We start from the raw sequence: 15,625 nt of genomic DNA on the forward strand, positions 1-15,625 counted from the left end.
CCTAGAGTGCGAGCAACGAAAACTCGGGGGCCCACCTCGTTGCTCTACAGGCGCTCTGCCCTGGGAGAGTGAGATTGGTTCTTTCGACCATCGATTGCATTAGAAGCTATTTTCATTGGTTTTAGTCAAGAGTAGGGCAGAGGGCGGAGCACTAGTAGGCAGGCCCTCTCCAACTGCCATTCTCGCGTGTTCCCAGCAGCGCATGCACCTAACGAGTAGCGCTCATTGGACCGCAAGAGTAAGGGGTGGGGGGACTGGAATCGGTGGGAGCTGCTCTGTGTGGAGGAGCTGCTGCCGGTGTCATGGCGGAGCTGAGTGAGGAGGCGCTGCTGTCAGTATTACCGACGATCCGAGTCCCTAAGGCTGGAGACCGGGTCCACAAAGACGAGTGCGCCTTCTCCTTCGATACACCGGTAAGCTCATTCCCCACGCTCGCAGCGAGCACGACTTCCATAGTCCTGGTCATTCTGCCGGGGCCTGCAAGGCTTGGGCTACCGCCTCCTTGCGATGCACCATGGGACATGTAGTCTTCCGTGCTACACCCTACCTTTGCTTTTAGTTAGCTGGAGCTGTTTTGTGACTACTGCCCCCGAAAGCCACCGCGCTTGCCATGCCTCTCTCCATTTTGTGGAGCACTGTGGGGATTGTAGTCGCTCGCTCCCATCTGCCGTTCTAAGATAGGGGCGCTACCAGATCATCGGACTACATCCCCCAAGTGGATACCTGCGAAAGCCTGGGAGTTGGCCTTTCTTGACGCGCATGGTTCTCCGGGTTTTGTAGTCTCGTGTAGGAGTGATGGGGCGACCCCCACTGTTCTGTGCCAGAATTAGGGTTGGAGGGTGGGTACTGCAGTTCCTAAGCGCCTTGTAGTCTGGAAGTGGCCATGAGAAAGGCCGTTTTTGGGAACGGTTTGGTTAGAGACACCACCCATGGGTAATATGGACAGGGGGCGGGGAGGTGGGTTATTGGTGGTAGGGAGGGGAGGAAAAGAGAGGAAAGCTCCAGTCGTGTCTCCTTTAAGATGAGCCATTCCCGCGGCCCTCTCTTTTTCCCGCCCAACACAGAAAGCAGAGGGAACCCCTTTTAAAGTATTCCCAGAGAGATGGTCTCTTTCTTGCAGGATACTAAGGCCCCCCTCCCATCCCACTCCCACTCTTAACTAGTTAGACAAAGCCGCCACCCACACGGTGCTTCACGTTATGCTGGCTCCACCCGGTACCTCCCTTCCTGCAGTTCTGCCTTCCTGTGTCACCCTCAAGCAGAGACAACGCTCTGGCCAGGCCTGAGCCTAAACTGAGAGGGCAGCAGCCTGGTTGGGATCCGCCCCCCTCACCAACCCTCCCCTGAAGTCCTGCTGGGCCCTGCCCAGAGCGTTCTGCCAGACCAGCTCGTGGTTAGGAAAACTGCAAGTCAGAATGGAAAGGCTTCATTAATGCAATGCTGAGGATAGGATCGTGATCTAAGGCTCAGTTCAGGATCACCACTGATTTGTGGCTTACTTGGTTTGCTAGGCTTTGAGCTTGGCCTCAGACAATGTGCAGCTTCTCTGAAGTCTGGCTATGGCAAAACTAAAAGAGGACTGCTCAGAGCAGAGGGCTAGGATTCCCAATCCTTGGTGAAACCAGTATCTTGTATTTACAACAGAGGAATTTAATCTCTGTAGTTTCCTCATGCCTCCCAGGTTATCAGATGCATGGCTTGGTGAAGCACTATCTCAGAAGGAAAAGGTTTTTCTTAATTACCAACTGATGGTAGAAATCAATGAATTCCTCTTTATATTCCTGTCTGTGTCCTAGTAAAAGCTTTGAATAATCCAGAGGGATTTTTGTAATCTTATTAAACTTTCCTTGTTTTACCCCAAATCAAGAGATTTCCAGTGTGGCCAAATTGGCTTTGCTAACCCACTGAGGGCATATTTGATTATCTTTACATTGGGTTCATGGTAGAAAGAGAGCTCATATGACCTCCCTGATGAGAAATGCTTTGTTTATGAATATTATAATCTACACTCTTCTAGGCAGTGGTACACAATCTGTGGGACCAAGAACTGGTGGCCTATTTTTAACATCACAGCAGAGAAGTTTTCAAGGCCACTGAGGCTTTTATTCCAGGAAGAAGATGCCTGCTGTTGCTCAAAACCTTGAATCTGGCCCTGGCCGGTTGGCTCAGCAGTAGAGCGTCGGCCTGGCATGCGGGGGACCCGGGTTCGATTCCCAGCCAGGGCACATAGGGGAAGCGCCCATTTGCTTCTCCACCCCCACCCCCTCCTTCCTCTCTGTCTCTCTCTTCTCCTCCCGCAGCCAAGGCTCCATTGGAGCAAGGATGGCCCGGGCGCTGGGGATGGCTCCTTGGCCTCTGCCCCAGGCGCTGGAGTGGCTCTGGTTGTGACAGAGCGACGCCCCGGAGGGGCAGAACATCGCCCCCTGGTGGGCAGAGCGTCGCCCCTGGTGGGCGTGCCGGGTGGATCCCAGTCGGGCGCATGCGGGAGTCTGTCTGACTGTCTCTCCCTGTTTAAAAAAAGAAAAAAAAAACAAAAAACAAAAAAACCCTTGAATCTGAGGGAAGACTCTGTTGTCCCCAATTTTCTCCTCCACCTTCTCCATTACTTTATTCACAAAGGCACTGGTAAACTTGCTTAATTTGGGGGAAGTCCATTCTCTCCCGTCAGCTAATTGTCTTTCCCTGTTTTCTATCTGGGTTATATATGTTCTGCCTGTCTCAGTGAGTGTCGCTAGATTGTTCTATAAAGGAGATGGCTTTGAGGTTGGAGGTTGATGAAAATTCAGTGGGGATTTAGTTCTTGGTCAGAGGGAAGGCGACAGAGGGGTGGCTGCAGAAAGCCAGACTTCGTGTCCCTGCCAGACTGGGGCCAGGTTTAGCTGTGAGCTGCACATAAGATATTGTTTTCCAGGAGCCAGGCTTCAGCAGGAGAGGAGGGAGAAGACTTAGGGTGGACTGGGTTTCAATTACCTAGCACAGTATGTTAAAGGAAAGGTCTTGTCTGGCTGGTAAACTCTGGCATTAGATGTACTAGAAGAATCTCTGCTTCTCTAGTCTGAATAGGTTTTCTTTTTTAAGATTTCATTTCTTGCCCTGGCCGGTTGGCTCAGCGGTAGAGCGTCGGCCTAGCGTGCGGAGGACCCGGGTTCGATTCCTGGCCAGGGCACACAGGAGAAGCGCCCATTTGCTTCTCCACCCCTCCGCCGCGCTTTTCCTCTCTGTCTCTCTCTTCCCCTCCCGCAGCCAAGGCTCCATTGGAGCAAAGATGGCCCGGGCGCTGGGGATGGCTCTGTGGCCTCTGCCTCAGGCGCTAGAGTGGCTCTGGTTGCAACATGGCGACGCCCAGGATGGGCAGAGCATCGCCCCCTGGTGGGCAGAGCGTCGCCCCCTGGTGGGCGTGCTGGGTGGATTCCGGTCGGGCGCATGCGGGAGTCTGTCTGACTGTCTCTCCCTGTTTCCAGCTTCAGAAAAATGAAAAAAAATAAAATAAAAAAATAATAATTTCCGGCACTGAGTCCATGGTATTTGGTCTCCATTTACTTTCTGGGGCTCTTGGCTCCAGAGAAGAGGTAGGGGAGTTCTCTGCAGTTGGCTGGAATGCTCCAAAGCCCAAAGAGGGAGAAAGGAAGAGGAACGGTGACCAACAGGTGTTCAACTCCTGGTGTCCTTGTTGGTTATTATCAAAAAAGTCTGAGGAGAATAGGGAGAATCTTAGCCATGTACTAAGTCCTAGAAATGTAAATGACTTGCCAAGAGCCACACACAGTGTTAAAGAACAGAACCTTTCTTCTGGAAGCCAGCAGTTTTTGAGCCCAGGTCTTAGTTTCCCCACCTGGCCAGGCTTCATCTTCCCTGTGTTTCCTCTTCTGCCTCTTGTCCTGCAGGAGACTGAGGGTGGCCTCTACATCTGCATGAACACATTCCTGGGCTTTGGGAAACAGTATGTGGAAAGACATTTTAACAAGACGGGCCAGCGAGTCTACTTGCACCTGCGGCGGACCCGGCGCCCGGTAAGGCTAGGGGCTGGGCCTGGGGGCATTCAGGCCCATCTCACTGGGCCTCATTTTGAATCTTTTCCATTCTGATTTCCTGTAGGCCTCAGTTTTCCTCTCACCTGTTTCTGTTGATATTGTTAAAACTTGGCACATGTGTTGTTTTTTATTTCCGTTCTCTTCTGAAATGAACTCATTTCATCTCATCCATCTTCTTCATTTTACCTTACCTGGTGCTCACTGCTGATCCTGCCTCATTGCAGAAAGAGGAGGACACCACCACAGGCACTGGAGACCCCCCACGGAAGAAGCCCACCCGGCTTGCTATTGGTGAGCACCACTGCAGCCCTATTCTCCCTGAGCTGGTCTTGCCTACTCTCGGAGGTACTAGGACAGCCCCAAAGAATGGGCCTGATCAGTGGCCCTCGAGCTCCGGAGGTGACAAAGTAACATGCTCTATCAAAGAAGGGACATTTACCTGTGGTCATTGTCCTACTCTCCCTCTTCTTCCCTGTCTCATCAGGTGTCGAAGGCGGGTTTGACCTCAGTGAGGAGAAGTTTGAGTACGATGAGGATGTGAAGATTGTCATTTTGCCGGATTACCTGGAGATTGCCCGGGATGGGTTGGGGGGACTGCCTGACTTTGTCAGAGATCGGGTATGAATATTTTCCTGCCCTTCCAAAGATTTTAGGGCCAGTGGAGCCAGAGCAGTGATGTCTTGGGCAAGCATTGAGAAGGCTAAAAAGACCAAGAGCTAGAGGGGCATGTGGGGCAGGGGTTGGGTGCTCTCTCTGACCCTCTGCTTCCCCAGGTGACCAGTGCAGTGGAGGCACTACTGTCGGCCGACTCAGCCTCCCACAAGCAGGAGGTGCAGGCCTGGGATGGGGAAGTACGGCAGGTGTCTAAGCATGCCTTCAACCTCAAGCAGCTGGACAACCCTGCTCGAATCCCTCCCTGGTGAGGCCTGGCCCCTCTACCTTGGGGCACAACCCCCAGAGCTGGGGAAAAGAGGCCACCCTCCTGGGAGAGCTGGTGGGAGAGAGGGCCAGGAGCAGGACAGTTAGCAAGACTTGGGGGAGAAGAACTGTCCAGAGGAGAGAAGAGAGAGATCTTGGGATTGGCAAGAGCCCACAGAGTCCCCTTTCTGTCTGCCACTCCCAGATACCCCTGACCCATATTTCAGCTTGTTTTTTTCTCCCTGCATTAGTGGCTGGAAGTGCTCCAAGTGCGACATGAAAGAAAACCTATGGCTCAACCTGACAGACGGCTCCATCCTTTGTGGCCGGCGCTACTTCGATGGCAGCGGGGGCAACAACCATGCTGTGGACCACTATAGGGAGACGGGCTACCCGTTAGCTGTCAAACTGGGCACCATCACACCTGATGGAGCTGGTACTCCCTCCCCTCCTCAGCCACCTTCATGCCGATATGTACTTTAACTGTTAACTTACTTTATATGGCACAAAAAATACATGATTACATTCTCTTGATAAACAATGAAAATATTGCAGATGAGACTAAATCTTCAGTTACCCTTCAAACCTCAGTCCCCTTTCTAGAAGTACCATTATTATCTGATTAGTAAGCATCCTTCCCAGCCCATCTGACACTAGAACCTTATCCTGTGGGGTAGAGTCACAATTAATTCCAATCCTCACCCTGTTTCAGCCATCTTTCCTGACAGCCATCCCCAGAAGGTTCAAGAAGGGCACTAAGAGGGTTACCCTGCAGACTTACCCTTCTGTTCCACCAAGGCCCCTCAGGGCAGGGGGTGGCATTGGTGGCCAGGCCGGTCCGGAGCCACCCACTCTAACACTGCTCCTGCCTCTTATCCTAGATGTGTACTCATATGATGAGGACGACATGGTTCTGGACCCCAACCTGGCTGAGCACCTGTCCCACTTTGGCATTGACATGCTGAAGATGCAAAAGGTGAGAACCATTCGGCTTCAGAGCCTCCCTGTTCCTGCCCAGTGGGCCCTTCTTCCTTGCCTGAGGCAGAGTACTAGAGAGTCACCACACAGCTACTCCAGTCCCCAAGATATGTGGGCTTTGCAGAACTTTTGAGAATCAGTTCATTCATTGAATACTCCTGCGTACCTCTTGTATGCTAGTCACTAATAAGGCAGGTATGGTTCTTGCTTTCATCAACTATGTTAATCATATGCTTACCAAAATAACTAACCAACCACAAACTGTGAGGGGCCCTATGAAAGAGATGTGGACGGTGCTGCAGTAGTTCACAGAGGGGGCCTGGCCTAGTCTAGGGCATCAGGGAAGTTTCTCTGAGGAAGTATTGCTTGAGGAAACACCTGAGGGGTGAGGATAGGTACTCTAGAATGGGAACAACACTTCAGAGAGAGGGAAATGCATTCATTCCATTCCCTCATTCAGGCCTGATGACTAAGTCCTCTGGGACAGTTGCTTACAGCCATCTGGAACCTGGACTGAATGATAACCAGCACGCCTCCATAATTTAATAAATGCTAGTCTCTAGCTGGGCACCATCCTAGAGCCTGTGAGAGATCAGTGAAAAAATCCAGGGCTGAGTGTCTCCCCTCGTCTGAAGTGCCCCTTCCCTGCAGACGGACAAGACGATGACCGAGTTGGAGATAGACATGAACCAGCGGATTGGCGAATGGGAGCTGATCCAGGAGTCGGGTGTGCCCCTGAAGCCCCTGTTCGGGCCCGGCTACACAGGCATCCGAAACTTGGGTAACAGCTGCTACCTCAACTCGGTGGTCCAGGTGCTCTTCAGCATCCCTGACTTCCAGAGGAAGTGAGTGGTACCTTCCCCTCTGCTGGCCCTTGGCCCTGCACCCCTAACATCCCAGCTCCTCTCCTGGTCGCCAGCTTCTAGGCACTCCTTCAGCTGTCACCAACACCTCTGTTCTAACACAGTTTTAGTTCCTGTGACACTGTGGCTGGTGTGCCGTGAGGGGAGCGAGTTGTAGAATTGTACCGTTGTCACCCAGTCACACAAACCCCACTCATTGATAGAGCAGAACACCAAATCCCAGGGCTCTCTGAGGCCTTCTGAGTGACTGAAGGATGAGCAGGTGGCCATTATTTTAGGCTGGTGACATCAGATGAGCACCTAACATGGACATGTAACACTTGGAGAGGGAAGGACTTGGGACACTAAGATAGAAGAAAGGCAAATTCTTAGCATAAATGATTTTGCCATCTAATTGGGAAGGACCTGATGTATATGTGAAAACTTAAAACATATTGACAAGTTCTGTTCAAAAGAATATGAACTATATTTTTATCTCTCTCAGGCTGTCTTCTCCCTTCCCTGGCTCTCAGGGAGAAGGCTGGGAAAGGCCATCTCGGCACACTGCATGCTGACATAGTTGAGAGGGAAGGGTGGGAAAGGAGTGGACTCCTGGGTCCAGCCACATAACTCCCACTCTGGAAGGAGCCTATTCCCTAAGCTGGCAGATAGTTTCTCTCCTAGCTTTTCTGCTGAGCCCAGACCACAGCTACTCCAACTGTTCTTTCCTCGGTTCATAGGTATGTGGATAAGCTGGAGAAGATCTTCCAGAATGCCCCGACAGACCCAACGCAGGACTTCAGCACCCAGGTGTATGTAGCCACATCATACTTAGGGAGGCTGTTTAGAGCCTAGCAGCCTGCATGCCTCCTCTCTCCTCTGTGACTGCCTGGAGGGGGCAGCAGTTTCTCCCTGGCCAGTTAGAAGCTTTCAGATGATTGCTTTCTGGGCATGCTCTCTGTCTTGAGATAGGTTTCTGTGGAATCTAAGGTTTTCTTCATTTTAGAGAGTTACCTAAGTAGAGCCTTGAGCCAGGATTGAGTTGGGAGGATGAGGTATAGACCGATGTCAGATTATAATTATTTGACTAAAGTAAATGGCTCTCTTGGATGTTACTGCAGGGCCAAGCTGGGCCATGGCCTTCTCTCTGGAGAATATTCCAAGCCAGCACCAGAGTCAAGCGATGGGGAGCAGGTGTCAGAACAAAAGGTGAGTCTGGGACTCTACCTTTCAGGCTTGAATTATGGGGAAACTGAGGTCTGGGAAATGTCTCAAGAAGGCTAATGGGTGGCTTCTTGAGCCCCAGGTAATTCACTCCCCTGGCTCTGCCTAGGAAGTTCAAGATGGCATTGCCCCTCGAATGTTCAAGGCCCTCATTGGCAAGGGTCACCCTGAGTTCTCCACTAACCGGCAGCAGGATGCCCAAGAGTTCTTCCTTCATCTTATCAACATGGTGGAGGTAAAGGCTGAGAAGACAGCAAGGGAGGGCACTCTTTGCAGTTCTTCTGTCTACCTGCAGTTCAGTCCCTCTCCCTCCTGCCCTTTCTTGCCTGGCAGCCTGCGTGCCTTCCCTGTGGTAACAGTCATGCACAAGGAAAATTGGTCCTTAAACCTGATGGCTTGCTGCCTCATGAGAGATATACCCCGCATGAAAGAAAGTACTATCAGGATACTTAACCACTTTTTTACTCTGGTTTTTTTTTTTTTTTTTACATAGGCAGAGAATAGACAGGGACAGACAGGAACGGAGAGAGAGATGAGAAGCATCAATCATTAGTTTTTCGTTGCGCGTTGCGACTTCTTAGTTGTTCATTGATTGCTTTCTCATATGTGCCTTGACCGCGGGCCTTCAGCAGACCGAGTACCCCTAGCTGGAACCAGCGACCTTGGATCCAAGCTGGTGAGCTTTTTGCTCAAGCCAGATGAGCCCGCACTCAAGCTGGTGACCTCAGGGTCTCGAACCTGGGTACTTCCACATCCCAGTCCGACGCTCTATCCACTGCGCCACCACCTGGTCAGGCTTAACCACTTTTTTAAAATTGATTTTAGAAAGAGTAAGGGAGAGAGAGAAAGAGAAAGAAATATCGATTTGTTGTTCCACTCATTTATACATTCATTGGTTGAGTCTTATATGTGTCCTGACCGGGATTGAACCCACAATCTTGGTATATCGGGATGACACTCAAACTAACTGAGCTACCCAGTCAGGGATGATAGATACTTCTTTATTTTATTTTATTATTTTATTTTATTTTTGAGAGAGAGACAGATGGCAGGAAGGGAGAGAGATGAGAAGCATCAACTAATATTGCGGCACCTTAGTTGTTCATTGATTGCTTTCTCATATGTGCCTTGACCGGGGGCTCTAGCCATGACAGTGACCCCCTTGCTTAAGCCAGAGACCGTGGGGTCATGTCTGTGATCCCATGCTCAAGCCAGTGACCCCACGCTAATCTAGTGAGCCTGCATTCAAGCCAGATAAGCCCGCGCTCAAGCCGAATGAGCCAGGGTTTTGAACCTGGGTCCTCAGTGCTCCAGGCCGACACTCTGTTCACTGTGCCACCACCTGGTCAGGTGATAGATACTTCTTTTTTTATTTTTATTTTTATTTATCTATTTATTTATTTTAATTTTTTTTACAGATACAGAGAGTGATTCAGAGAGAGGGATAGACGGGGACAGACAGACAGGAACGGAGAGAGATGAGAAGCATATACATTAGTTTTTCATTGCGCATTGCAACACCTTAGTTGTTCATTGATTGCTTTCTCATATGTGCCTTGACCGTGGGCCTTCAGCAGACCGAGTAACCCCTTGCTGGAGCCAGCGACCTTGGGTTCAAGTTAGTGGGCTTTTCCTCAAACCAGTTGAGCCCGCACTCAAGCTGGCGACCTCGGGGTTTTGAACCCGGGTCCTCTGCATCCCAGTCCGATGCTCTATCCACTGCGCCACCGCCTGGTCAGGCAGTAGATACTTCTTATCAAGAGAACTACAAGCACATTCCAACTCCGTCCCACAGTGCTGTGATCAGGTCAGAATCAGGGAGGGGGTAGGTCACTGGGGAAGGCTTCTGCTCTGTTCCTGCATCCCTGTGCCCTCAGTGGTAGTCTCCCATCCTCTCTTCTCCCTCCCTGACCCCCAGGGACCCTTTTAGGTCCCCATTCCAGTCCCTAGCTGCCCAGACCTCCCCACCTGGCTCTTTCCCATAGAGGAATTGCCGGAGTTCTGAAAATCCTAATGAAGTGTTCCGCTTCTTGGTGGAAGAAAAGATCAAGTGCCTGGCCACAGAGAAGGTGAAGTACACCCAGCGAGTAGACTACATCATGCAGCTGCCTGTGCCCATGGACGCGGCGCTTAATAAAGGTTGGTGGCTCCCAGCCAGGCCTGGGTGTGGGTACAGTCTGGGTGAAGGCTGTGAAGAGCACCCGGGCACCTCTTAGGAGCAGAGCCCACTGTATGTTCTGCTCCCTCAGCCAGAGGTCCGAAGGTAGGCCATCGCTGGAGGTAGGATTAACCTTGCCCACAGCTTGTCAGCAGTCCTGTGTTGAGAATTAGAGGTAAAATCACATACAGTTGCATGTCGGGTGGGACTAGGGAGGCTGGAGGAGCTGAAGCAGTCATGGACATAGAGCCAGCAGGGCCAGGCACCCTCTGAAAGGCCCACGCATCAATTCTGTCACCAGAGGAGCTTCTGGAGTATGAGGAGAAGAAGCGGCAAGCCGAAGAGGAGAAGCTGCCACTGCCTGAGCTGGTTCGGGCCCAGGTGCCCTTCAGCTCCTGCCTGGAGGCCTATGGGGCCCCCGAGCAGGTGGATGACTTCTGGAGCACAGCTCTGCAGGCCAAATCAGTAGCTGTCAAGTAAGTCCTGTACGTCTGGGCTGAGGGTTTCGGGCCTTGTTAGGGTAGTCTCAAAGATGCTATCTGCTCCTTTCTCATTCTGTCACTCCTTTTTTTGGATGGGATCTCAGGATTGTATCAGCTGAGGTTGGTAAGCTGGTCCTGGTGGGAACCAGGAGGCCCTAACAGGAGCAGACTTAAATGATTACTACATATTACCTTGTCCTTTTCAAACCACCCCCTCTCTCAGGCACAGGGTCACTTTTTAGTACAGCATCTTTACTTCCTCAGTCCTGGCAGAGCACAGATATTTAGTGTCAGTAATGAACAGAATGTGGGTCTCCAGCAAATGGTTTTACTTTTTGCCTCAATGTGGTTGGCCTGAGCTTGAGGTCGGTAAGAGTGCTTGGGTTTCAAGAAAGTTCAGCTATCTACCCCTTTGCTGCTTCTGTATATAAAACAGCCCTCTGGCTTCTGCTACTGCTTGTTTGCAGACACTATGCAAGGTGAGAATATGGACTACCTTCTGGGCTGTCACGTCTTCTACCCATGAGAGGCTGAACTCCAGGGTGGGGATTTCAGGATAGGAGAACCTTGAGACATTTTCTCTTCCCTAGGACCACACGATTTGCCTCATTCCCTGACTACCTGGTCATCCAGATCAAGAAGTTCACCTTCGGCTTAGACTGGGTGCCCAAGAAACTGGGTATGATGGCTGGGACAGGCAAGGGGAGGTTAAGCAGAAAATGCCAGAAAAAGAAGGGGCCTTAACACATGTAAACTAACGTTTCTCTAATTTCTCTCTGAAAGAGGAAAACAGTTCCTTAGATGTTTCAAAATATTTCTGATTTGAAAAACACTAAGAATATTAAAAGACTGCTTTGATTTTATAGTTATGATTTATAACCAAAAGTGGTTTCCATAATTTTATTTTTATAATTCACAAGATGCTTTTACTTTGATAATCTTGAAATAATTAGCTCTCATGGGTCTCACAGACCCTTGATGACATTGAGAACCGCTGATTAAACTTCATTCCTAGATAAGTTGAGACCCACAGAAGTAGAAAAGTCATTCTGTTCTACAAGTTGGAGGCCTGCTTCCTTGCTCATTTGTGGTAGATCTAGGACTACAGTCCCACATTAATTATTTTTATTACACTGGGATCCCTAAGATTGGTACTCTGAACAGCTCCTCGGTACAGAGCAGTGTCAAGACATGGTGCAGGCGCTTAAGATTCCCAAAGTGCTTTTTCAGGGAGGACCTCAGGGAGCTCCCGAGGTGACCTTCCCTGCCATTCCAATTACAGATGTGTCCATTGAGATGCCAGAGGAGCTAGACATCTCCCAGTTGAGGGGTACAGGGCTGCAGCCTGGTGAGGAGGAGCTGCCTGACATTGCCCCACCCCTGGTCACTCCGGATGAGCCCAAAGGTAGCCTTGGTTTCTATGGCAACGAAGACGAAGACTCCTTCTGCTCCCCTCACTTCTCCTCTCCAACATGTTAGTGACTCTTTTTCCTGCCTGTCTCTTTCCCTTGCTGTTGGGGGTCTTCTCTGCCTGCCTCCCCACAACCCTGTCCTTTATGTTTCTCTTGTCCTCCCTTTCAAATCCCTCTGGCCTCTTGGTGGATGTGAGGGCCTCCCGGAGCACTCACAGCCGCATTCTGTGTGGATGGCGGTAGCCCTGGCCCTTTGCCTCTCTGCCCTTAGCACCTCATGGTTGGGAGCAGGGGTTGGGGATTATACTCTAGAAACCGCCCATTCTGTGAGAACGGGCAAGGATGAGGACCCTTGGGGGTCTTTTTTTTTTTTTTTTAATTTTTATTTATTTATATTTTTTTACAGAGACAGAGAGTGAGTCAGAGAGAGGGATAGACAGGGACAGACAGACAGGAACGGAGAGAGATGAGAAGCCAGTGACCTTGGGTTTAAGCTGGTGGGCTTTTCCTCAAACCAGATGAGCCCACACTCAAGCTGGCAACATCTGGGTCTTGAACCCGGGTCCTCTGCATCCCAGTCCGACACTCTATCCACTGCGCCACCGCCTGGTCAGGCCCCTTGGGGGGTCTTTAGCCTTGGTTCTGAGCCTTTAGGATAACTAGACCCACATTGTGTTGTCTGTCATTTTAGTTTTGGGATCAAGTGGCAAGCTGTGAAAGAATAATGCATGGAATGGAATGGTTGGGAAAGGGCTTGGGGGCTGGACTCTGGGGGAGGAGGAGGATGAGGAGGAGCAAAGAGTGCCCCACGGAATCAGTCACTGTGCCCACACTTCTCCCACCATAGCCCCCATGTTGGACGAGTCAGTCATCATCCAGCTGGTGGAGATGGGCTTCCCTATGGATGCCTGCCGCAAAGCTGTCTACTACACAGGCAACAGTGGGGCTGAGGCTGCCATGAACTGGGTCATGTCGCACATGGATGATCCAGGTAGGCAGGGATGGGTAGCAGGGCCGGGCAGGGCTGCCACCCTCCCAAACACTTCAACCCCTTCACATGCACAGATTTTGCAAACCCGCTCATCCTGCCTGGCTCCAGTGGGCCTGGTTCCACAAGCGCAGCTGCAGACCCCCCGCCAGAGGACTGTGTGACCACCATTGTCTCCATGGGTTTCTCCCGGGACCAGGCCCTCAAAGCTCTGCGTGCCACGGTAGGGGCTGCCCCGGCTCAGGTCTAGGGCCTCTGGGGTATAAAGGGGTGGGAATGAGGCTTCATGCTCCATGAGCAAGACCAAGACATTTGGTTTGGTGTGGCCAGGGCTGAGCTCCACCCTTTTGTGGCTGTAATGAAGGAGCTGAGGCCTTCACTGGTGGTTTTCTTGCTCCTGAACAATGTAATGCTTTTCTCCTCTCCAAGAACAATAGTTTAGAACGGGCTGTAGACTGGATCTTCAGTCACATTGACGACCTAGACGCAGAAGCTGCCATGGACATCTCAGAGGGCCGCTCAGCCGCCGACTCCATCTCTGAGTCTGTGCCAGTGGGACCTAAAGTTCGGGATGGTTCTGGAAGTGAGTGTCCCAGGGAAAGAGGACAGGCCTGGTGGGGTCCAGCCAGTTTGCTGTCCCAGGTCTTTAGTCTGAGGCAGCTCTGCTTCTGTCAGGGGGCAGAGGGGGCAGAAGCTTTCCAGGACATGGCTCCTAAAGGTGGGATTCTAGGAGGGGAGATGGAGTTGTGACCAAGTACATGCCTACGTCCCTTGCATTCGAGCTGTTAGGTGTATCTTTGCACTGTCACTCAAGGATTGCTCTTGCATTGCCTTTTCTGCCCTCCCCCTCTTCCCTAGAGTATCAGCTCTTTGCCTTCATTAGTCACATGGGCACCTCCACCATGTGTGGTCACTACGTCTGCCACATCAAGAAGGAAGGCAGGTGAGGGACCAGCAGTATGCACTTGGAATGGGGGAGTGGCGGTGGGACTGAGTAGGTCGGGGCGTCCTGAAAATCCTTCCACTACCTGGGGGAAGCTGAACTGCCTGATGGGAGCCGCCGATACACGGAGGGCTCGATCAGGCCACTTGCCTTTGTGAGTAGTTTTAATGAGCGTAGCCACACTTAGTAACTCATTTATGTATTATCTCTGGCTGTTTTCATGCTGCAAAAGGAAAGCTGAGTAACAGTATCAGAAACCCTACTGCCTACCAAACCTGAAAGATTTACCATCTGGCCCTTTACAGAAAAAAATGGCTGATCCCTGCCTTACAGGAATGGGGTAGGGGAATGGCTGTAAAGACACCGAATAGGGGAAATTACCTTTGTGGGCTTGGAACACTCCCTTCAGACAGGTAGCAAGCAGCTGGACTATAGGTTTGGGGACCTTTCCCGGGAATCACCAGTGTAGAGTCCAGAGCCTGTCAGAGAAGCCTGGTTAAAGCGCTGTGGACTGCCCGGTTTGTTGATCTTTTTACCCGCCCCACCTTCTCCAGATGGGTGATCTACAATGACCAGAAAGTGTGTGCCTCTGAGAAGCCGCCCAAGGACCTGGGCTACATCTACTTCTACCAGAGAGTGGCCAGTTAAGAGCCTGCCTTGACCCCTTACCATGGAGGGCAGGGGACAGACCACTTGGCGTAGGGAGAGGGGCTGGGGAATGGACTGCAGCGCGCCTGCTCTGTACCCTTTTTCTTCTTGTCTCCCGCAGCAGGGAAGAAACTAGAGGCCCCAGGGGAATGGCCAAGCAAAGTAGAGGGGCACTGAAGAGACTCTGGGGATAGAGCAGGAAGGGATGGGAGGGCGGCCACCTGTCTGTGAGGATACTATGTTGCTTTCCCTCCTTCTGAATCCCCAGTCCTCTGCTTACCTAATCCTGCCAGCTCCTAGTGTGGAGGGTGCTCGTGTGTGTGCGCGTGGGTGTGGCTTTGTGCAGCCTCTTCCACAGGAGGGGGTGTCCCTGCTCCCCTCCCCCTTTGTGTTTGTTCCCTGTGTGGTCAGGCCAGGAAGGATATGAGGGCATTGCGGATCCCCTCGGCCTCCTGCCTCAGTCTTTCCCCCACCCTGTCTCAGAACCTGTCCTTCTCTGGAAAATGCCAAAATACATGATGTGAATAAAAGTACAATGGCTAAATTGTGTCCTGTTTGATACCTTGGGGAGACATCTTTCCTGGGGGTAGCAGGAGGGCCAGTGTCCAAAAACTCCCAGCCTTGCCCTTTTTGTAGGCAGTTCTCTACTTTTAAGTAGTTCTAGAGCTCTTGGGAAATTGAGGGTGAGGTGAGGGCTGGGGGGCTGTCAGATCAGGGGAGGTGGAAGGGAGTGACTGCAAAGATGGGGTGAAAAGCCTTTGCAGCAGTCACACACACTTCCAACAGGGGGCCCAAGTGGGTATTTCCCCAAGTATCTCTAGTGGGTTAGGGATCCCTGGGCCTAGGCCCCAGGCCCATAGTCCCTTAGCAGGCTCTCGCAGACTGGAGCAAGGAGTGGGGTACTTCTGGGGGAGGAGTTCTGAACTGCCTCTTAGCTGTACATTTTCTGTGCCAGTGTGGACCTTCCTCCCCTTCTGAACCCTGCCATTCGCCCAGTAACT

The 15,625-nt window shown here is 51.5% G+C and overlaps 1 protein-coding gene across 2 annotated transcripts; it reads left to right on the plus strand.

The window, feature by feature from the left end:
* Nucleotides 1-5: 5 nt before the first annotated feature.
* USP5 (ubiquitin specific peptidase 5) lies at nucleotides 6-15,168 on the plus strand. Of its 2 annotated transcripts, none has more exons than XM_066358110.1 (20): nucleotides 6-413; nucleotides 3,885-4,010; nucleotides 4,256-4,322; nucleotides 4,516-4,649; nucleotides 4,805-4,950; nucleotides 5,201-5,385; nucleotides 5,831-5,925; nucleotides 6,579-6,772; nucleotides 7,510-7,581; nucleotides 7,891-7,978; nucleotides 8,103-8,228; nucleotides 9,979-10,132; nucleotides 10,453-10,627; nucleotides 11,224-11,312; nucleotides 11,916-12,107; nucleotides 12,893-13,036; nucleotides 13,111-13,256; nucleotides 13,463-13,616; nucleotides 13,892-13,976; nucleotides 14,531-15,168. In XM_066358110.1, exons 1-20 carry the CDS (start codon nucleotides 303-305, stop codon nucleotides 14,622-14,624), a joined length of 2,577 nt encoding a protein of 858 aa, XP_066214207.1. In that variant the 5' UTR covers nucleotides 6-302; the 3' UTR covers nucleotides 14,625-15,168. The 2 variants fall into 2 exon arrangements, with proteins under 2 accessions (XP_066214207.1, XP_066214211.1); XM_066358114.1 differs by having other exon boundaries at nucleotides 8-413; nucleotides 11,916-12,038.
* Nucleotides 15,169-15,625: the final 457 nt, after the last annotated feature.

Source organism: Saccopteryx leptura, chromosome 1 (genome assembly GCF_036850995.1).
Source record: "Saccopteryx leptura isolate mSacLep1 chromosome 1, mSacLep1_pri_phased_curated, whole genome shotgun sequence".
NCBI lineage: Eukaryota > Metazoa > Chordata > Mammalia > Chiroptera > Emballonuridae > Saccopteryx > Saccopteryx leptura.

Coding starts and splice junctions, on each gene's coding strand:
- USP5 (XM_066358110.1), top strand. CDS start 303: ATGGCGGAGCTGAGTGAGGAGGCGCTGCTGTCAGTATTACCGACGATC. Junction 414..3,884: donor CCTTCTCCTTCGATACACCG/GTAAGCTCATTC, acceptor CTTGTCCTGCAG/GAGACTGAGGGTGGCCTCTA. Junction 13,037..13,110: donor GTCGCACATGGATGATCCAG/GTAGGCAGGGAT, acceptor TCACATGCACAG/ATTTTGCAAACCCGCTCATC.